The sequence below is a fragment of the Fistularia commersonii genome, chromosome 18 (assembly GCF_037954325.1).
Source record: "Fistularia commersonii isolate RoL2024-O1a breed Wild chromosome 18, RoL_Fcom_v1.0, whole genome shotgun sequence".
NCBI classification, from domain to species: Eukaryota; Metazoa; Chordata; class Actinopteri; order Syngnathiformes; family Fistulariidae; genus Fistularia; species Fistularia commersonii.
Genome location: NC_141301.1, coordinates 11488759 through 11512598, shown reverse-complemented (window position 1 = coordinate 11512598; position 23840 = coordinate 11488759). Strand labels below are relative to the sequence as shown.

Below are 23840 nucleotides of genomic sequence, written 5' to 3'. Positions count from 1 at the left end.
TGACAAACTGTGACAAGCTGTGGCAATTTAAAGGGACATTGATTTTTAAATGAAGTTTGTTTCTCTCAAGTGGTTCCTGACAATAGAGAGCTACAGATCCCTCAATCTCCTAAGGAACCGAATTTCAGGCTACACTGCTCGGCTGCCTATGTCTTGTGTTTCTCTTACTGTTGCCCTTGGTGTTGCAGTCTTGTAAAGTATGACTGAGAGTGCATCTCCCCCTGGAGCATTCAACGCATCCAAGTCATTTTGTAGCAGCAGAATGTGATGGGCATCGTACAACTAAAAGAGCAAGTAAACACGTTGAGGTCAACGTCGACTGCATAGCAGTTTGACCCCTGTGTTCATATACACGTGTGCACATACACATATACACACTCACACACTGTTGTAAGCTGGTTGTGTGTTCAAGTGTAACAATAGAGAACAGCGGGCTGAAGCAAGGACACTAAGACGTAGATCCTGTGCTCCACATTTGCCCTTTTCATTTCGTTCTCTTCAATCTCACCAGGTAAAACCCATAAAAAAAAAAAAATTAAAAAAAAACATAGATTTTTCCTTTTCCATAGGCCACTAGTGAGGTTTTCTGTCCCACAGAATTTTGCAAAATCGTCTAAAAATTAGTCCTTTATGCTTGTGTTATGCAGGTAAACATTACAACAAGGTTATCATAAGTCACAGCCCACATGTCTGTGGAGGTTCTCTCTCATCCAGGTCAGGATTCATTCTTGTCAAAATCTTCTTCTCATGGCAACTGGATTTGTTTTCCCTTGAAGACATTTCACATCTCATCCGAGAGGCTTCTTCAGTTCAAATGGACCGTGGGGAGTTTGCGAATATAACCACCATTTTTTTATGGTTTTTCCAAGGTGAGATGAATGAGATGACAGGTGAGATAACAGAATGGAGCAAATGTTTGCGTGATCTCTGTTTTCCAGTGTCCTAGCCTTAGCACAGTGTTCCGCATTGTTGTACAGTATACCCTTGTTTTTCGCGGGGGTTACGTTCCAAAAAGGACCCGTGATAGGCAAAATCTGTGAAGTAGAAACCTTTATTTTTTTTTACAATTATTATACAATTAAATACTCTATTAAACATTGCTGCTGTTGTCCTTATGTTTTTTTCTTACTTCTTTATGGAACGAATGGAAGATTCATTAATTCCGTAATGCCGACCTACAGCCGCATAGCTTTTACCTTCCCTTAGCGTGTCCAGAAGTTTAACTTTATCTGCGATAGATAGCATCTTCCGCTGCCTTTTGGGCCCTGACACAGGTGCTTTTGTCGGTCCAGAGCGTTTTGTCAACATTACGGGTTTTAGAGAAACTCGAAATTGCAAGAGAATTTCCACGTACGTAATGTAAATTTGGCAAGCTGTTTTACGTACATGTACATATTAAACTGCAACATTATTGACGTACAGGTAGAGAAGAAGCGGAGTGACTTTTTAGCCAATCAGAATGCAGAACGCAATGCACGATGCAAATCCGTGAAGTAGCGAAACCGTGAAAAGTAAACCGCGTTATAGCGAGGGATCACTGTACTTGAACACACTACCAATATTCAAGTGTGTGTATGTGCGTGCACATACACACAAGAAGATTTTCAACATGAACTCAATGTGTTTACTTGCTCTTTTAGTTGTACGATGCCCATCACACTCTGCTGCTACAAAATGATTTGGACTCATTGAATGCTCCGGGGGAGATCCAGTCTCAGTCATACTTTACAAGAATGCAACACCAAGGAAAGAAAACAAAGTCCAGTTGCCACAAGAGAAGATTTTGACAAGGAGTCACAGCCTATATCCATACTTCATGTTGCTATGAGGTCGGTGCACAGTTCAGAATTCCCGTCCCATCTCTGAATTCCGCGCTCCGTTTCAGCCAACGGGAAGAGACACAAATACACCGTTCAATTAATGGCGGCATGTGGACGGAGAATTCATCTCCGAGTAAATTCCGATTGTGGTCTTGTTCTCTGCTCTTGCTGCTCTTTGCATTTGAGCGTACTGGCCGAAATACTTCCTGTAGCACTGGTCCAATTGCTTTGTTCGGCTACACTTCCGCAAGCTCCCCGAAAACTTTTGGAACTCCGTACGAAATGAAGGCAGGACGGACAGAAGGCTCTGCTGTAAATGAGCCCTTCAACACCAACGTCACAGATTTAATTGCAATAATCGGTGACATGTTTAACATCTGACGCGCTGATTCGACACAAAAGCGCTAAAAAATCGAATGTATCATTGTTATCATTATTATCATGATTAAGGGGAACTTACATTACACTGCCAACCTTTTTGATACTGAGCAGTGACAGCAGGGGAGGCAGGACGGACCGTGCCTCATTTGCCAATCATGGAAAGAAAAAAAATGTGAAATGAAAAAAAAGAATTCAATGGTTATATTTATCAGTGTTTTGCATTATACATGTATTTTTCCTTTTAACTTCACCAGTTTTAGATTTTTTTTTTTTTTTTCATTCAAAATCACTGGATTTTACATTAACTGTTCAAATACTGAGAAGAGACATGCTGTGAGGCCTGGAAATGTTGAGTCTCAATGTACATCGCGCAATGACGGCTGACTGCTGGCATGCTGGCGTACTGTCTCTCTGTATGTTGCTATTAAAATGTTTAAACACTTTTGCAATATGAACTACATTTCCAATGTACAGCGTTTTTTTTGTCAACAACTATATGCGTGTTACTAGTTTCTTGTGCTGAGTGAGGCACGCAGCTCTCCTGCCTCATGGTAGGGGAAAAAAGCTGTTCTGAGATTTTAGATGTAACCTGTCGACTGCTGCTAATCAAATGGTGAATTATCTACTCTTTAGGGTTCATATGCTTGTAAATCTGATTGTAATGAAGTCAGTGCCTCACCAGCCATGAACTTCACTTCCCGTCGATGATACTGAGTGATTCATGAGGTTTAGAGAGTCAAAGACTTGTGAGATTTGGGTTTGAAATTACAAATAACCTAACACCTTGTTTACCTCCAATTATAACTGATAACTGATTCCGTGTCATTATTTATAACGATAAGCACCCCGTGCCCTACCGGCTACATGGTGTAACCCACTTGAGGAATTTGTAGTATAGATTATGAATGAAAAGACTGAATGTTTTAGCAAGTCATGATGAGAAGTCACAAACACATCACATTCCTTCAGTCTGTTTCCTCCTCCGTAACACTTCATCATACAGGCAGAGTCGGGGCTGTTAACTGCACTTAAGGCCGGGTGGTTTGATATATGGAATCCTTCATGGGTTTTGGTTTGAAAATCAGTCAGCTGCTCGTGCCGTGTTTACGTCTAAATTCCTACCCAGCTCCATCTGGTTCGTACAAATTGACACAGATTCCATCAGAAATAATTCATGCAAAACAGAGCGGAGACATGCCTCCGGGAGAAGAAATAGAACAGTCATGATCAGGTTGGGCAGAAAACACAGAACAGCCACTGGCCCATGGTGTGTGAGGGCCAGGTCGGGTACCACTGTGTTATACACATGCCGTATTTTGCAAGTAACCGAGTAATGGTAATATAAATCATATGTTGTAATCACTCGCCGATCATTGTGAATTATCAATAGTAATCCATTACCATTCTTTGGTTATGTAAAGTAATATACTTGCTTAGAATGGCATATGTTATAAAGTTATTTTATATAGGGAGCAAAGATAAAGTTCTGGATTACCGCAGTTGATATACGTCAATTATTAATTCTCATATCAATAACTACATAAAGTGTGATTTATGCTCAGTTTTATACGAGAGTGCAGTAACAGCAAATGGTTGTGCCATACATTACATCTCATCCATCGAAATATTCGGATTTCATGTAACGCGTTTTATATCGAAGGTTTCGTTGAGGCCGGTGTAGTTTGCAGTCTCACGCCAATGAAAAAATGGTTTCTGGTTCAGTCGCGACTGGGGGCTTTTTCCACATTTTCCCTGCGTCTGAGTGGATTCTCTGTGGGTTTCCTCCCAGAATCCAAAAATGTGGATTCAAGTTAACTGAAGACCGATGGAAATAAAGAGAAACCGTCTCCTGTCTCTTATCTGCCCCTGCCTTTTTACGCTTCATTTTGCAACATATCCAGCCCGCTGCTATGGAGTGATCATCTTTTTGTGAGCTCATGAATTTACAAAGTCATATAATTCAGCACTGCAATCACAGAGTCAAAAGAAGTACCATCAATGACGATGGGCAATTATACGTAGGCATTCTCAAATAAATATTTAGTGAAGTCTGTATCAATCATCTAACTGCTGTGCAGTTTCTAAGTTAGGGTTTTAATCAGCAGCAGTGACTGCATTACATTTCAGCATTGTAACATAGGAATAGGCAATTTCATTAAAATCGAATGAAATAAAAGACAATAAAGGCATAAAACAAACAAAACCAGATAAAGCCAAACTAAACAAAACAAAATAAATGAAACAAAATAGGATGAAATGATAGTAAAATTAGTCATGTGACATATAGCTACTAAATTAACTGGTTCATACAAATGATACATTTGTGTAAATCTTCTCTGTACAAAGAAAATTAAACAAATAAGATAAAATTATAATAAAATCAGTCATGTGACATAGAGCTATTAAATTAACTGGTTCATACAAATAATACATTTGTGTAAATCTTCTCTGTACAAAGTAAATTAAACAAAATAAGATAAAATTATAATAAAATCAGTCATGTGACATAGAGCTATTAAATTAACTGGTTCATACAAATGATACATTTGTGTAAATCTTCTCTGTACAAAATAAATTAAACAAAATAAGATAGAATTATAATAAAATCAGTCATGTGACATAGAGCTATTAAATTAACTGGTTCATACAAATGATACATTTGTGTAAATCTTCTCTGTACTATAACTACCGTTAAGCAGTCCAGTGTGACCTGATTTTTATCATTTCTTCACCTTCACAACCATAAATCACCCTTTTGATCACCTTGAGGGTGCTACTCACGACTTGTAACTATATCAAGAAAACAGGAATAAATGAGCGTGTAATTGAGATTGTTTCTTTGTGATGTATTTGAGAATACCTTAATGGAATCTCAGCATTTAAGACACACAGGAGATATGTGAGCTTTTGTCGGGTGGTTATGACACAAAATTCTGGACCAGTTCCATAAAAAAAAAAAAACAAACAAACATCAGATGCCCTCCTATTGGGCTTGGGCTTTTATTGCATGCTTTTTTTGGCTAAGAAAAGACAGGATCAGCTTGATTGCGGTGCTAATGTGTAGAAAATGCCTTTTCACATTGGCACACAGTTGGACTCGCGCAAGTCCTCGGGGAAAACGCCAGCTTTTCATTTTTGCATTGTGGTCACAGGTGTTGAGGCAAGGAAGGTACTTTCAAACGTTGACTTCACACAGAGCTTTTGTCCGTTGGTATGATAAATAAATAACATTACTATCACGATCTATGGTAACATGGGGATACTTTTAATATTAAATGACCGTGTACTGCTGCAGTCATGACTTGTTAATCTGAATGGCGCTACTAAAAACATAATTGCCACAAATATAAACAATTTATAACTGAGTGATTTGGTTTATAAGCAGAAAAAAAGCAAAATATATATATGTATATAATTTTTTTTTTACCACCATGTAGTGGCCAAAGCCATTTGTATTGTCCAGCTTCCCCACCATTAATTGCTCAGCTATCTTGTTATCTTTGTGTAAGTTAGCATCTTGTAACGTCAGCGCGGCTAGCACTGTTGAAATTATTCTTTCCGTGACGGCTTTTTGGAAATGTTTCTGATTCGCCTTTTAATGGCGGTCATCCTGTTTGTGAACACTCGGGAGCGTTCAGTCTCCAAAGCGCTTTTAGCATTTCTTCTCTGCATCAACAATTACATTTGGAGAGAAAAATGGTCCTGACATAGATGTCGTTTTGTGACGGTTGTAGACGGACCGCACATGTTTCATACCTTTGTGGCTTCGGGGCAAACCTTGTGTGGGCGCTCTCGCACGTGTGAGGACAATTTGTTTTGCGTGCCGACTGCAAAACTGGGCAGACGGAGTGGAGATGCTTAGCTTTTTGTACGGTTCCTTGCCGTTGACGGGGCCCTTCGGTGGCAAAATGATGCCATCAAGGAAAAAGGGAGCGTTTGTTGTGTTTCGGCCTTAATCGGGCCAGTCTAACTCTGTTGCTCATCACGGGGGATGACGGAGACGGCCCTGACCAAGTCGCACCATTCTATCGCTTTATACATTGTTGAAATGTGTGAAATTTGAATATCCTTGGTGGCAGGCTGCTGTTTAAGTGTGATTGAAATGTCAATTTAATACGTCATAGCCTTATGTTGTTGTTTGTGTTTGGTGATTATGTATCGCGCCCCCCTTCTTCATGTGGTAATGGTTCTGACCGCCTCCTATATGTATGTCGCTCTAGTAGCATGTCCGGGGAGACAGTTGGTTTGCTGAGTACGTGTCCTTGCTGCATAGTTGTTGTCTGTTTATATCGGAGACTTGGCAAGGTTATTTTTTTGGGGATATGGTGACAATTTGACATGGGTTTTCTGGTAATAAAGCATTGTACAGGAACTTTCCTCTACCGCTGCCTTTTTGGCCTGATCCACCATCGCCTAGCGGTGTCCACTCCCCCATCGCGTCGCATAGTTGACACGTTAAATAGGCTAAAATAAACCAGATATTCCAGTCTTTACTGTCTTTTGTGTATTTATTTATTTAGGTTTGAATAATAAAAAAAGGCTAACAAATTGTTTACTGTACTTTGAAGTTGCTCTGTAATAAAAAAAAACAAACTTGCATTCAAGGGGTTGCTATTGCTTGCTATTCATCTTTTTATGATTCCCTGATCAGACAAAAAAAACAACAAAAAAAAACACTGAGCTATATTCTAACCCATAGCAAAGGAAACACATTTTATTTCAGCCTTGAGGTGTTCTCTCTCTGTGTGGTCTCATAATGTTATGAAACCCATTTTTCTATCTGAGTGTCCGCTCTCTCGGGAATGATAAAGCTGATGTGGCTGCTGTGGCTTTGCGTCCCGGAGTCGGATGATGGCAAGGCTGATTCGGTGACTGTAACAAAGATAGCACGCGTCCTGAAAGACAACAAAAGGGGGGGGGGATTCAGTCACACATAAAGACACCAAGGACAAGTGTGCACACATTGCTATGCAAAAGCTGCACACAGTAACACCAGAAAGGCAAATCATGTTTTCAAAGCCATGTACACTAAGAATAGTTTTTTTATTCATCCCTATTAATACATCACATCTGTTATGGATTGTTGCTATGAGGCAGATGAGCTCATAGCAACAAGGTCCCTGATTCAGTTCTGATAGGAGTTATTTCTATGTGGGGCGTCCATGTTCTCCGTGAGTTTGCGTGGGTTCCCTCTGGGCTCTCCACTTCCTCTCCCATCGTCCAAAAACACGCGGGAGGTTCATCGGAGACCAAAATGACAGACTCTCGATCAATGACAGCTGGGATTTGCTCCGACTCCCCCGCGACCCCGATTGCAGGATGAGATAATGAATGCATGAATGAATGAGTTGGATAACTCACCCTTTGCATGGTCTTCCTCAGAGTGAATCATATTTTTAGTCATTTAACCAAACAGCGATGCCAGAAATGTGAAACTTTGTCATTTTGGCAATGTAAGATTGTAGGATTCCTTTCCATTGGATAGGAATGATTTTTTTTTTTTTTTTTTTTGAAACTATCGAGCAGTTTAGGGAAAGGATCACACTTTATGAGCACGGAGGAAACGTGCTATGTAGTGTTAGAAGCATCAGTTGGTCCCAGGGCATTACTTCTATCCACGATTGAGTTGAATCCCCATATCAAGACAGGGGATCCTTACAATCTCTTACACAGTCGGTATGCAAATGTGGGTCTTTGTGTGTACAAACAGTTTATGCATCAAGACCCTTGACTCATTACTCATCAGCAGGATTAATGAAGGCTCTTGGAATGGTGTTGAAACATCTTCCAGATCAAACAGGGAGTCTCCAGACTTGCTACTACCAGACTTACTGATCCGTGTGGCGTTGAAGTATCACATCAGTTCTAATCAGCGCCGCATTACCCCGACAAGACGGCCACGACGGTTAGGTGTTAATAGAAGGCGAGCGCACCGCTGTGAGATGTCGAAGAGTGTCACGCTGGGAGTGATGGTCCGGTTCTCTCCATAAAAGAAACACTCCAGGTGATTGGAAAGGGCTGAGCAATGGAACAGATTGAGATATTTCCCTTCTCCCACATGGGGATCATTGTTTTCACTCCTGTCTAGACATTTCAAACAAAGAACCTCTTTGAACTCAATGCAAATATTCACCTAAGAAATATACATACCTCATGCATATTCATTTTCTGCGTATTGCGACAGTCTCTCACATATACTTGAACACTGGTCGCACGTAACTTGTTTCCATCCACAAGTTGCCTCGACGCCAGTTGTTAGACTCCCATCGCAGCAGTACATGAATATATGGAAATAAGTGTTTCTCATTATGCAACTGACTTGCATTTGGTTCAAAGTGTCATTTTTAATGGTCCATTTGCGGCTGAATTACTTAGTGTTTGATGTATGACTGACAGTTTTGATATTTGAATTGTGTAAACTGTTCGTTTGACAGACAAGTCAAATAGCTGTCAGGCCAACACGCTCTGTCAGCTGTTGATCCTCCTCATCTTACTACGTTGAGACAGTGCAGACAACTACAAGACGTGAATGTTAAACCAAGCCAGCGCCTTTTATTTGTACTGACAAGACATGTAATAGGTTGATCGAGCTTCGTTTCACCAACTTGCAAAAGCTGCACATTATGATATCCCTACTGATTTTATTTGATTGTATTTTATTTGTTTTTGCCTTGATTTATCATTATAATAATACATGATAATGTTTTGGGTGCAAATTCTCTCAGAAAACAAAATTAATTAAATAGAAAAAAAAAATATTCATATATTTATTTATATTAAATACCAACATGATAATACAGTCATCAACTCATACTGCAGATAATCTAATAAGCTTTGTGTGCAATTTTTCTGTATTATGTTCAGAAAATGAAAATGACTTGAAAATGGGGCCATAATGTCAATTATTCATTTACACACGTTTTCTTCTTTCCTAGTTCTCGATAATAAAGTCAGAAAAGTAAGTTAAAAAAAAGATAAAATAAAATGAATAGCCCAACTGTGAGATATGCAATCTCTGGAAAGTGGCCTGTCCCCTGACATACCCATAGTAAATCACTAATATCACTGGGTATATTTTGGCTATTATAATGAACTTGGAACTGTCGGGGTGAGCAAAACCTCAGAGAAGCTATTTTGATTCAGTCCCAAGTATCAGCTTACTGCAAAAAAAACGAAAGAAAATATACAGTAAATAAATATTACATTTTTTCATTTAAAAAAAAGAAGAGAAAAATAATCTGCAATGGGCCCCGTTTACATTGTGATTTACAGAGGCCTCCATTACTCTTGTATGATGACGTAAAATGGTTACACCCCTCAGTAAGGTGGAATAATGGGTGGCTGTCAGTAGTTGATCCATAACCCGGTCAGAGTTCTGGCCACGGGAGTCACTTGCTCACAGGAATGTGTCTGCGCTCAGAAACCTTGTCTCGGCCCTTAGTCGAACAGCGTTCTGATTTTCATCGGTCTTCTGAGCATCTGGTTGTGCGCCTGTCCTCCAGCACCATGTGTCTCCGTCCTGAAACGGCGAGAGGTCACCACAAATGGCAAAACCGGAACTGTATTTTTCACATCTTCTTGGATTTCAGGAGTTATAATTTGAGAAATGTTTCTTATTACAAGTGTATATGTAGCCCACAGAGGATAGTCCTGTTTTTTTTCGGCGAATTCTACCCGGCAGTCTCTTGCTGCCGAAAGTCTGGGTGTGCAGCTGCTTTTTTACTTAAAGTCAAAACAACTTTCTGATTGGAGGAAATTTCAGTTAAAGCTTAAGGCCCATCACTCACCCCAAAAAGCTCTCCATGCTAATACAAAAGCCCTTCACACTATCTGGGCTTAACCTGCTGGGCTTAACCTGTTCTGCTGCTCCCTCCTTGTCTTGTCAAGCACTTTCAACACTGTTTACCCCAAATCCTTACATCTATCCTTCGCGGTAACACGGCATTTTGCAATCTATCTAATACCCTCAGAATCTTTTCTGCATACAGTAGTTTCTCAATATCCCACACTTGTCTCTAAGTCCTCTTTGACCAAAATGCCTTCTGATTACTCTTACTATTTACGTTGTAGTTTTTTGCAGAAAGATATTGTTCTGATTGGGAAAAAGTGATGATGAAGGGTCTCCTGATGTTACATATCAATAAATCTATAGCGATGTAAATATTTTCATGTATCAGTGTTTGTCAGCACTCGCGTTTGTTGCTCGAAGAGAAAAACTAAGAAACTATAGAACATTGTCTTCAGTTTGTTCACTAGTGTTGAGGAGAACTTCACCAGGCATTTCACTGACTTGTACTGATGCTAAAAAGACATGATTAAAACCTCTTGATGGAGGAGATGTTTGAAAGCCAGATCTTCCCATGGGATGGTGACGTCTCACAAAATGTAGAAAGCGATAAAAATCATGGTAGAACCATTTTTTATACCCCATAAGCTGGGAATACTGCCAAATCAAACACTATTCTAACCTGGATGACAGAGAATCTTCCCAGACAATATGATGTTGGCTTTGTTAATATTCATTATATAAATCACTTATCCTGCTATCAAGAGGGTTCGGAGGTGTTCATTGGGTTAGAGCCGACGTTCGCCTTCGACCAGTCGGCAGTTGATCACAGGGCGGAAGACAAGCATTCACCATCTCATTGACACTTCTGGGCATATCAGGGTCTCCAGTGAACATCCTGGATAGTTTTGCACTGTTTTAATAAACCAGAGAATCCAGAGGAAGCCCAAACAGACTTGAGGAGAACATGGAAGCTCTGCACAAACCAGGGACCTTCTATCTGTGATGCAGAAGCACTAACCACTACATCACCCTGTTACCCGGTTACTGTAATATAAATCATGCAATTAGAAATATTATATACTGTAGGTATATATATATACCCAAAGAGAGCGGCCACTGTGAGGCCAGTAGAAGGATTAACACCATTCTGATGTCAAGAGTGAATTGGTGCCACGGCCTGCTACTCCGCAAGACTTTTATCTAAGGTCAGCCTTCGGTTACGGGCTGATGAGTCATTACCTCCATCCATCTCTGAGGTGAGGGTCATTGCCACATTTATATCCTTTTACAACGTCCAAAGCCAAAGCTGATACCACTGTTGGTTAATCCGCTCCTGTTCTGATCTGTATAATAAAAAGGGTCTCCTTAAACTTATACCGAAATGTGCTTTGCCTTGAACTTCTTACTGCAGGGATGGAAATATGCATTTTGTTTTTTTTCCTCGATTGTAAATTAGAGATTCCGAAATCAGGTTGTCAAAACGTGGTTGTGTTGATTTGAAATATCTGTTATCCACCATATGCTATGGATAAAGTATATAAAGACCTATTTGTCAGTTATTTAAACAAAGGGTTAACAGAATGTTGTTCTGATGCCTGAAACTGAACCATAAACAATGGTGGTCTCCTGAGGGTCTCTCTCTCTTTCTTTGTCTTGCACATATTTTGTGTGTGTGTGTGTGTGTGTGCATATGTATATGAAGCATTGAAGAGAATTATTAATCATTTTAAAGATGGAGAAACCAGTGTGCCATTTCTGAAAATACATTAATTTTTTTTTTGTTTTTTTCCCCTTCTCTTCCTAAATCCCATTTTATCAAACCTGCAATTCTGCATTTAAAAAGCATTCATGCAAATGTGGCAAAGTGCACTTTATTTCCACATTTTTTTTTGAGTGGGGGGCATATTGTTTCTTTTATTACTCCTGCACAAAACAATTATTTTGTCCTTTAAATGTTTTAACTGAGTTCCGTCCTGTGGAAGAGAAAGAAACGTAAGATAATTAGAAATGCATTAGAAATGGGTGACAGCTTTCTTATAATCAAGGGATTTTAAAGAAACCCTCTTATCACTGTTGTAATCCAGTTCACCGGGGAAAAGGAAATCAACATAAAACCAGATGTAATTGGTATCATAAAAGTTTTTATTGTTAACTGCAAGTAGGAGTAATGAAAAAACACGACAGCAACAACATAACAGGGCTAACAAAAGCACAGTGATTAGCAACATCCAAAAAAGAATAAATAAAGCTGAAAATGTTAAACTCTGTTTTTAAATAAACATAAACACAGAAGGGTACCGGTTCACTCAGTTGATCCAAACAGAAGCTGAAAGTATGTAAATGAGCGATAACAAACAGTATTTCCTTTGCATTTCAGCCAAATGAGAAGCTCAGCAAGCTGCGACCGACGGAACGGCCAGCTATTTAATACATCATTGCCCAATCACACTAATTTATTGATTATAGTCTCACCTCCAAGGGCGATCTCTGTTGTCGACTCCATGACCGGTTTTCAAGTGTCATCTTCGTCAGGGGTCGCCACGGCGAATCAACAGCCTCCATATAACCCTCTCCTCTCCGTCTTCACACCGACGAACTTCACATCCTTTCTTACCGCATCCATAAATCTCCCGTGTGGTCTTCCTCTCGGCCTCCTGCTTGGCAGTTCCAGCCTCGTCGTCCTTCTGCCCAGATTTTCACCGAGTCCGACTTTATCCCCGGAGCATCTCGTTCTCGATCCTATCTATCCTTCACTCCCAAAGACGAAAGTATAAAAAATAGAAAGTCGCTTTACGTGGAAGCTGCGGCTCAGTTGGTTGATTGGGTGTCCTTCCAATTTGATTCCCAGCCGAAGTGTCCTTGGGTAAGACGCCGACCCAAGACGCTCCCGGTGGCCTTGGTTAGCGCCTTGCATCGTTGGTGTGTGTATGAGTGGGTGAATGTGTTCTAGTATGAGCTGATATCTGTCATATTCTGGATTCAAAAGAAATGTTCTTTGCTGCGATTCAGCTTCATTGTTAAAAGCTGTTGGTGGTTGATGTTGTGTAACTATACACTTGTGCTGCCGGTTCAGGTCTACTAACAAAAACTTGCAACGTTGCAAGACCAACATTGTTCCATCCGATCAGGGGGTTGAGTTTCTTGCTGTTCACGGGGAAAAGCAAGTACTTCACTTCGTATGCTCGGGGCTTTATTTTACTATATTTTATTTTCCTCGGTTCATCTGTGCAGCCGCTGGCAATTTACCAGGGAGGGGTTTTGAGGAATATGACAAAAAATGTGTGCTATTATAACCTGCACTTTAACTTTGGGTTGGGTGAAAGATTGAACAAGTCAGATATTTCCAAAAAAAAAAAAAAAAAATTGCTGTTTTTTTTACATTATACATCGGATGTTAATCATCTCATATTTCACTGCAATATATCCACAATCAACTAAACTCTGCAAAGCAACTTTTTTGATAATGTAAAAATATGCCACATGCAATATACTGCGTACTACATCATAAACTTCACTGTTTTTACAGTCTTCTGCAAAAGTCTGTGATTACACCGCTGCCTTCTTTTTTTTTTTTTTTTTTTTTCTGATTACATCCTTCCGGCTTCGGCTGTGCTGGCTTTTCTGCAAGCAAAGAAACAAAAGGAGGGTTACAATAGCCTGCATTTTATTTCACAATCCTCAGTCTATTCAGTATTCAGGGGAGGCTCATAGTGAAAGTGAAATACAACTCTATACAGTATGATTGCCTGTCTCCACCAATTCATGCCGATGCGCGGTAGACAAAATCTCCGGAATTGTTCATGCCGTTCCTCAGCAATCCAGTCCAGAGCAGTGGAACGTTCGAGTTGTGGTGTTTTTCCGGGGCCTCCGGAAGAATTGGAGTGTCATGTTATCAGGACGCTGCTGTCCAACCTTCCGCTGTCACAAGATCCTAAAATTAGGGGCCGGGGTTTCAAAGTGTCATAGTGCGAAAGTATGTAGTTGAGAGATATATTTTGAAAATGGCAGTACTAAGGACACGTTTAACACTCCCCCCCCCTTTCATTCTCTACCACGGAATAAAATATTTAACCTTAACCTTCCAAATTTGACCTATACTTTATGCAGGAGCCACAGGTATTTTATTTTAAGTTTGCTGTGTTACTATTACCAAGCAAGAAGCAGGGTTTAAAATTAAAACAATACCTTCAGGAGCTTCAGACAACAAAGTGTCAAGCCTCTCTTTTTTTATTTTAACTTTGTTTGGAGTGAATTGTAGCCTGTTGATCCCTGATACAAACACGTACGTGTCTCTCTGGAGAGTCATTAGTGTTAAGAGATTTTATTGACGAGCAAACTGAAGCTGTGTCTTTTCAAAGTCCCTGAAGAAAAGATAGTGTTTTGTATCTATAGAAGGGGTTTTAAATGATGTCTCAAGCGTTCATATCTGATTTATCCAGCAAATGACATTCTCTGTAATCATTTTGTAAATCATATTTGTGGTCATCCGTTATGAGTTTGATGAAAGTATTTTATGTTTTTAAACATTGAATATTAACAAATTATTCATGTGAAAGAGTAATGAGCGAAAGTAACCTTCCTGCCGGCATGCCGGCATTAGCTGGATGGAAATTTCACCTCCTCCCAATTTTTTTCGTTGTTTTTGTGTTCTTTGCTACTTCTGAAACCCTTGGGGAAGAGTTTTGACAGGTGTTCCACAGTTTACCTTGGAAAGGTCTGTGAAATGATCTTGATGTGTTGACAGTCCAATCCAACTCCTCCCCAGGGCTCTTCTGAGCTGTAACACAGCGAGGTTGTCTGCAAACTCACAGGATCTGTCTTATTGCCCATCACCGGCAGTGAACCTCTAAATATCCAGACATCCCAACAGAATAAATCATTGGCATATAAAAAGTTTCAGAAAAATAAAATGAAAAAAACGATATCATTGTGCATGCAAAATTTCTCAAATCTGATCTCAATGTAATCTCACTAACACTGACTGGTGATGCAAGAAAATTTCCATCTCCACAGATATTGTCAAATATTTATCTGCACACCAATCACAAAAGTGGTGTCTGATTTTAATCGCAGGCAAAAAAAAGTATAATATATATATATATATATATATATATATATACACTTATACATATATACACTTATATACATATATACACTTCCGGCGCTGTCTTGGGGGGCTGCCTGCCAGAGTTTCTCTTCACCTTAGTGTCTAGTTAAGACAATTCATATTTCATTATATTTCTTATTCTTCCTCCTTTCTACTATTGTCTATTACTGTTATGTTTTTTACTTGAAACTCTGGCACGACAATTTCCTTCGGGATTAATAAAGTTGTTCTCATCTCTCTCCTCTCATCTCAAAATTAAATATATATCATTCATTAAATATATATTATTAATTAAATGGATTTATCATCATAATGTTGTAGCCATAGTCTCAATGAATACCTGAGGGTTGCGGGGAGGCATCAAACATAAACAAACACACACACACACACGCAAGAACATATTTTCACTGTTGCCAGTCGTTCATATTTATTTAAACTTAGCCAGAGAAACTTCCCTGGGAGTCACTGATAAAGGTCACGGTGCACTTCTTCCCATCGGCATATAGAAATAGATTTTTAATTGGTAGCGCTGATCGAAAGGGCAGAGTGATAATGCTATATTTGCCGGAGTACCATCCACTGGAACCTGGCACTCGCTCTTATATGGCAAAAATTATACTGTATGTAGACCCATCAGACCCCAAGCACACCCCAAAAAATAAAAATGCATTCACATCATGAAAAAACATTAACACACTGCCCACAGCTCATTAAGTATATCGGAAAATAAAAAATTAACTAGGTTCATTTAATTTTACGCTGCAATTTCTTTTCCATGACATAAAGCATACATGCATTTTTACAGTCAGCATTCTGAGCACCTTTGCACAGTCACATTAAAGCAAACTAAATTAATCACTCTGTTTCATATCAATTTTTAATCAATTTAATATATTTGCAATTTTTTTAGCATCCCTCCCCAGTCTGATGACACGCAGATGCTCGGCTTCCAGAAAGAAAAGTTTCCCATTTCTTCTAAACCCTGCTGATCCATTTATCACCATATTTGAATATAACTGACAAAATGCCCATTCCGATCCATTCCCGTCCATTATCGTGGCTCGTTGGCTCCCTGTTTTAGCTCAACCACTTTTTAGTGACAGACAACTGCCGCATTCCTTTTTAGTCGTTGAAATTGTCATAAAAGTTAAAATATAGTGTAAACCGTAAAAAAAGGCGGCGGGATGAGCCGCTGAGCTCACGACTTCAAATATAACGACAGCCAAACATGTCCAGAAATGAAGTATACAGATGGCAATGGCGCCAGCAGACATCCTTTATTCATATGACAGGTTGTTAAAATCTACTGCTCCCTACCCGTTTCTGCAGATTATTATTATAGCCTCCGTGCATTTACTAGATGCATGGCAGGATTTCGTTTTTCCCTCATCCATTTCCACACTGGGCCGTCAGAGCCGCCGATGCTGGCCTGGCAGCTCGCACCTGGTCGCCTTGGCTTGGAGAGCCACATGTTTGTCCATTTGGTCAAGCGCATTTGCCAACACGGATATTCAGGCTCAGGTCAGAGATTCATGTAAATAAATATTGAACAACGTGAGAGAATCCCTCCGGAGGCTTATGCACTGCCGACACAAACATTTGGCGAACGGAGAATGTCATCGGTGCAGATTCAGCTGTCAGACGTATTGGACGCATTTAGCCACAACACTGGGCTCTGTGGACGGCAGTCGTCGAAGTGACTTCCGAGTATGTATACACGATTAATACAAAACTGAAAAACGCCCTTTCGGCCTGAGGTGTGTTTCAGGTTATGGTTTATGACGATACAAAATGTGTTAGAAGGGAAGCAATTAAGATAAAGTTCATTCATTCAACATCTATAATAATGAGGGTCTGGAACCGATGGGACAGTTTCGGGTTGATCACATATCAAGTCGTACAACCATTCACTCTCCCGTTCATACGTCTTGTAAAAACATACAACCAGTTTTTTTCATGGCAACTTCCCTCAAAGATGTTTCACTTCTCTCACCCAAGAAACCTCTTCAGTTTGAATGGACTATGGGGAGTTTTCTGAAAATAACTGGCAGGGTTACGGGCTGGTCTAAGTCTTAATGGCTTATTTTCCCAGAGGTCGACAACCCCATTAACAGAACAAACCCATTCAAGCTCATTTCTGCCAAACAAATCTTCATTAACATAATGAACCATTGCAACTTATGCCACTCATACATTTAAATTCTCTGAAAAGATTTGGAAAAGACTCATGTAAAACTATCATCTCACACCAGCTTGCATCTAAAGACTAGTTTTTAGAGTTTCAGCCTTGTTTGAAACTAGGCTGAGACTTGGATTTAAAAAAAAAAAAAACTGTGGATCTAACATATTTTTAGGAAAGGCTTGTGGAAAAAAAAAACCATAACTAGATTCTTTCATCAATTTTTTTCCCACCATGCAATGTTTTTACCGGTTCTTGCAGAGCCTCTGCTATTTCAGTCCATCGCTTTTCCTTCTCCATTCGGTCATGACCCCAACTGCACTCCTCTTTCTAGACAGTCCTCACTGTTTGGGCCTGTTCCCGTTCATCCGTACCGCAAAGAAATACCGTCTTTGACACCAATACCAATCGTATTTTGGTTTACTTGGAGCTCATTTAGTGGTTGTTGATTGTGTCACGTCACTGTAAAGACTGAAAGACCTGTGCTACTATCAAAAACGATTGATATTGTTGTAAGCCAATGACTAGGAACATACTGAGCTACGACTGCTGTAAGACTGTAAGATTACCGCCTTAGACTTAACAACCAAAAGATGACGGGCGCACAGGAAGGAGGACTCCTTATGTTTCCGTCCGACTTCCTTATGGAGTTGAAGTCTGCCACTGTGAAAAGTGTAGCTCAAATTTGGAGAGCATGGAAACTCCTCACAGAAGCGGTCAGAATCAAACCATTGGACTGTCTTACCGCTGTGCTATCGTACCTCCCTGACATAAAGTTGGATATGTTTCACAGATGACTTTTTTTTTCCATTTCTGAAGGCGGATGGAAAGCAACTTCTGCTGAAAGCCACCATCTGGTATCTCGATCATCCCTTGCAAGCTTTTAAAGAGATTGTTTTTGTCACGTGTAATTATCGCAGTGTTTTGCTCTTCACCATGAAGCTCAATGCATTTTGCTCCATAAAACCCCAAAATAGAAATAGACAGAAATAGAAAAGGACAATCTCTTTGCGACACGAGCCACAAATATGTGAGAAAACTACTTATTTACCCGATAATGCAGTAGGAGCGGTGTTAAAGAAAGAAACCTCCTCAGGTACTCTTCAGTGGCGGTTTCACGCTGGGCTACAGAAATAGCAAATATAAAATGAGAGCACGGCGAGCTTTGCGGATATCCAGTACACGCTGTGCGCTCTCAATGCCGGCTTGTTTTGTGCGTCCCTTGTCGGCGGTTTTCCGTGTTAAAAAAGTTTCCTTCACTCTGTGTATTTTCCAGGTGGCTGTGACAGGGGCATCCCCGGGGCAGGACCCATGAGGAGTTATAGAAGATGCTCACAGCCTGGGCGCTTCTGCTCTTCTTAGCCATGTGGGTGACAAGCACCTCTGGTGGCCCACTCTCCTTCAGAATAGGTAAGTGTGAGACTAATAGTGCGATCGGGTGACAGCTAAAAAGCAGCTTCCTCTGGGAGAATATTTCTCTCCCGCGTTGGTTCAGAGGCTTCATGATGATTTCCATCTCTGACTAAACATCTGCTGAATGTCTTTTCCACATATTTGAATCATACTTTTTGGCTCGCATATCAGCGCTGCCGGTTGTCACACCGGTAGTCACATTTGATATTGTTTGTTGATGTCGCACCGTTTTCGTGTGATATTAAATTCCTTCATCAGAAATAAATACACGAAATAGTTCATTGGTGCTGATTAAAAACCTTCCACCCACAGCTGTTCTACTTTTGGCTGTACTTGAAGTGAGAGGTAATGCAATGATTTCTTCAATCAGATCCAATGTTAACCGTATGAGATTCAAAAATTAATTACTAGATAGATACACTTGTTTTTAATATTGTTTATTGGCACGACTGAATACACTGGTGTTGGTCATACACAGCACCAGTATCTGATATAAATAACCCAAAATACCTGAGATACGTGAAAAAAATGAAATGAAAATTGCCAAATGCAATATAAACTAATTCAGCAGTCATACAGGAAATGGTTGTCGATTTTGTCAGAGATATATTCAAATCAGCGAATAGCATAATATAAATCATGTCTAGGTCTGATCTCACGACAATGTCTTCACCTAATAATATTTTCACACATTTGTTTTATTTTTTCCCCCAAAGAAATCGCCTGTACTAATGCTGGCAAAGCCCTGAACGCTTGAATCACGAATGCCGACCCGTAGCGTGAGGGAAAATCTGCCTCTTTGTCCTTCTAATATTTTGAACCCCGATCAGATTAGCTTTCATGTGTGAATGGTGTCGACATCTTGCTATTTCTGCATCACTCAGAAGTCATCTCTCCTGTCGTGCTCTTGTCGCTCACATCACCCACTGCACGCATACGCCAATTTGGATTTTTTTTTTTCCTTTTTAATGCGCTACTTTGATATTACCGTGAAGTATTTTGGGTCTCGGTAGAAAAAAAAAAAATCAAAGTTATTGGTGCCACCAATAAAATCACCCTTTCTTTCATTTGTTTAATGACAAACACCTCCATGCCTTGTGTCTCTGCTCAATCGCACCTCGCACCTGACCTTACAGCACCTCTGCTGTGTGCACGGTTTATATATATCCCCGTCAGGTTTCATTGTTGATGGATAATTAGGCAGTTGGCCTTGTTTTTTTCCCTTCTCCTAATGTCATCAGTGCACACTTCCAAATTTTGTGCGCAATTGCACAAATACACACCAAAACACACTCGGAGGCACCGAACACAGACCCCCGAACGCTGCCACAAACTCCCTGCCATTTGCACTGCAGGAGATGGTATTTAACATGGCTGTCCCTCGAGTCCTGCCTGGCTGGCATAATGTCACTGTCTGGCCTTCTCTCAGTGTATCAGGGCCAAAAACAACCTCCCATCCTCGCCACATCCCCCGCCAGGACTCGCCAGCGGCCAGCTGCGAGCTCAGTGCAGGTAAACTCTTCTTTGTCCCTGCTGCATTTTTGACAGTCCTTCATATTGCGCGTTTGTTTACAAATCGATCAGATGATCACGGCGGTCGCGATCAGGTCCCGATATACGTTCTGATTTAGCGTTAACCGGGGTTTTATCTCCCGTTTATTCAAAACTCCAGACTGACAGACACACATTCGGTTCCCTTATCTCTCGGAAGCAAAAAAGAGCCCCCCCACCCGCCCCCCCACGAGGCCAAATCTAAACTCTGCCAGTGGCGCTCACTCAAGAGTCGACTCATTGGAGTGCTGTGAAATCCCCTCTGTTGATGTCCTCCCGCTAACCTCGAATTGACTCTTTATTATACCAAAGTGATATCCAGTATTTTGTTTCGTTTAAAGGTAATATGGCTCTGCGATCTAGTGGCAACCGACCGCCTCTCCCCCAAATGACAGCCGGGAGAGGCTCCAGCACCGCCGCATGCCGGCTGCAGGATAACTACACACAATGAATGAATGGAAAAATTAATCCATTTCCTTTGTCATCAGAGTTTACGATGAATCCCGGCCTGTCGCGTGAAACAGTTTGTCTTATGAATTTTAAATGTAAATGGATTAAAAGAAATATTGGAAAAAAATTTGCATAGTTACTATGCGTTGTGAAAACTTCTTCACTTCATGTAGACATTGTTATTTGAAGGTATGAAAAACTCAAAGATGAAATATGAGGAGGAGAAATACAGTATATCCATCCATTGTGGAGGGCATCATGCCATTTTAATTGGGAGAAGTGTTGGTCAGGTGACGGAAAAGTAGGACCAGATACTTCCTGATCAGATAGCAATAAAATGCAGGAATGGGGGCCAAAAGTCATAGCAAGAATAAAGAGGGACATGAATAAGAGACAGCATTGGGAAGATGTGGGGTGGATCACGAGACGATGATAGAAACGCTGACTACAGAGGTTGGTTAACTCATGAAGGGCACTACTGACAGGAGGAGACCATCAGAAATGGACAAATAAACCCCTATAGGGTTTATTCGGACGAAGAAAGGACCTATTAGGAGACGACAGCAAGGAGGAGGTCCGGAGAGGATATATGGTGGTGAAGAACTGTCGATCTTACAAACTGACCCACACGCTGCGCCAAAAATTGAAAATCGACCTGGGTCCCGGAGCTTCTCAACTGCTAACTGCTGAGCTTATATATACATTTTTTTTTTCAATTGCTTTGTTGTGTTTTGCGGGATACTTGGCAAGTAATGAATAAGGAAATGCAACTGTTCAGGTCATTTCCTTCATTCTTCGTAAAAGAATGCGCTGGAGTACTGGGGGAAAGGCACCACACTCTGACACGATCCACCCATCCATCCATCCATCCATCCATCCATCCATCCATCCATCCATCCATTATGTTCTTATTATCCTGTCACAGGGAAGCTGGAGTGCAGTTTCATTGGGCAAGAGGCAGGGTACACCCTGGTTGTATACATACATAGATATATAACTAATGTAGTATAGATAACTAGTTCAGAAATTGACTATATCAATAATTTGTTTGCTGGTTGATTTATTGATGGTTTATTTATCAATTTCCAGCAAATAATGTTTCCAAGAACAGCCCATATTCCTTTCTACAGTTTAACCAGCCCAGGGCCCAGCCTGGGACCCAGCTTGGAACGGTAGATAAAAGGTATAGCGAGCGCAGGCAAATAGGAAAAACAAGGCACCGAACCCTAGTGTAACTCACTGTGCATTAATACTTTTTAAACTTTCAAATCACACTTTGGATAAAACCATGATTGTTTGTAAGTGCCTCATCGATGATCCGTGCCAAGAACCACCCTGAACAAGTCAGAGGCATTAGCTCAAGGCAAGGCATATCTGTAGCGCTTATCCTCGAGACAGAATATAACTTTTCCAAACTACATCAGCAAGTGCAGCAAAGACAAACCTGTCCACACACACATAATAACCCAGCTAATTAATCCAGTCATCAAACTGGTCACCAAAGACAGTAGAGCCAGATCCTATCCATCCCAGTCACTCCCAAAGAGAACCTCAACATCTTCATCTCTGCGACCTCTAGCTCCGCCTCCTGTATTTTCGTTCTTGTCACTGTTTTTAGACCATGCAGCATCTTTGGTCTCACCACTGTCTTGTACACCTTTCCTTTCATTCTGGCTGGTAGTCTTCTAGTGCCTAGAACCCTTGGCACTTTTCTCCACCCATTACTGAATGGTATATCAAGCTTGTGATTTGTATTATGAATATAGACACATTATTCACAGTCAAGTTTTTCTTCTTGCAGTTTGAATAGATAATGACTAAAAAATGGGGGTCAGAGCCTCCAGTCTTGTCACCAAAAGGTTCTACCTTACTCACTGGCCCATGTCCAGGTCCTGAAGGGACAAATGGGAGATGTTTTGTAACTCCCTCAGCTGGCCCTTGTTTTGCCTTGTGTTCTCCCGCCACATGCGACCAGTAAATTGCATACTTATATTTAAGGTGACACACTTAGATATGATATTACCTCTGAAACTGGATGTGGATTTGCATTTTGTCCCTCTTGAACACACAACTTCTTTTCTGTTGTTCCTCTGCGAACCTCTTGCCGGGACTTGCCTCTATAAGAGGGAAGGTCTACCTCTGAGAAACATCTCAGATGTTGGCAGTTTTGGTCACTGTCACTATTTTAGACTTTTCTGATTGTCGTATGTTGAAGTTGAGGCTTTTTTTTTTTGTGGAGTTCGGGTTTTGGGGTTTATTCCATCTTGCTTCTGGGTTTTTTCCCCATGTACCAATGCTGCTCTGCACAGTTCCCGCCTTGCGTCTGCGTCCTATTTTATTTAGGTAATTCTGCTCCCATGGCATTCCAGTTTGTTTTATCTCTTTTCTGTTTTCACTGTCTTCACCTGTTGTCAGTGCTTCCTGTTCTTGGTGTGTCAATCCAATCAGCTCCCTATTTGCCCACACGTCTGCGTCTGTCTCACATTTTATTTGTTGTTTTTTTTTTATTTTAAATTTTTCTGGAATCCAAGTGTTTGTCAGACCCTCTGTATTACAGTATTTTTCCTGCCATATTGATTTTCACATTTGTGTTTTTTACATTTTGTTGTAGTAGTTTGTTCTAACTCTCTATTTTTCCCCCCCTGTTTTTAAATAATATTATCCGGCAAGGCTGTAAGGTTCACGATCTCAGCTCAGAGAAAGAAGGTACCTGGTTATTTGACGTGTAAATTAGAGGTTGAATGGTCTTATGTCTCTTAATTTGGCCTTATGAATGGTCCAGTGGGGAACGCCGCCTGACGCCTAACAACCGCTGGGATAGGCTCCGCACCCCTGGGACCCTGAGCACAGGATAAGTGGTATAAATAATGAATGAATTATCCAATAATCATGTACCTTCTTTCTGCTGATTTCTGGATTTTGGGCCTACTCATCTATCAGCGTGTCTCATCAGTGCAATATTATTAAATGCACCACGTTTGGAATATTGCTTTCACACTAACCTCAGGCATTTCCACAAGAGATGTTAATATTTATAATCTGCCCTCAGATTTTTTGTCTGGTGCGGCTCTGACTGTCTAATCCCATTATTTTAAAATCAATTTTTAAAAATTCCTTGGCATACACTTCACAATTCATTACTGATCCCAA

At 40.5% G+C, this 23840-nt stretch overlaps 1 protein-coding gene across 4 annotated transcripts in view; it reads left to right on the top strand.

Moving 5' to 3' along the window:
- The window catches only part of grik4 (glutamate receptor, ionotropic, kainate 4), a 379558-nt gene that overhangs the window by 178880 nt on the left and 176838 nt on the right, over positions 1-23840 (top strand). For 3 of the 4 annotated variants that reach the window (XM_086164020.1, XM_086164019.1, XM_086164016.1), the window contains exon 3: positions 18553-18686. In XM_086164020.1, coding sequence (XP_086020146.1) covers positions 18605-18686 — 82 coding nt within the window. In that variant the 5' untranslated portion in view covers positions 18553-18604. Of the gene's footprint in view, positions 1-18244; positions 18373-18552; positions 18687-23840 lie in introns of those variants that run through there. The other variant, XM_086164017.1, reaches the window with a different exon arrangement.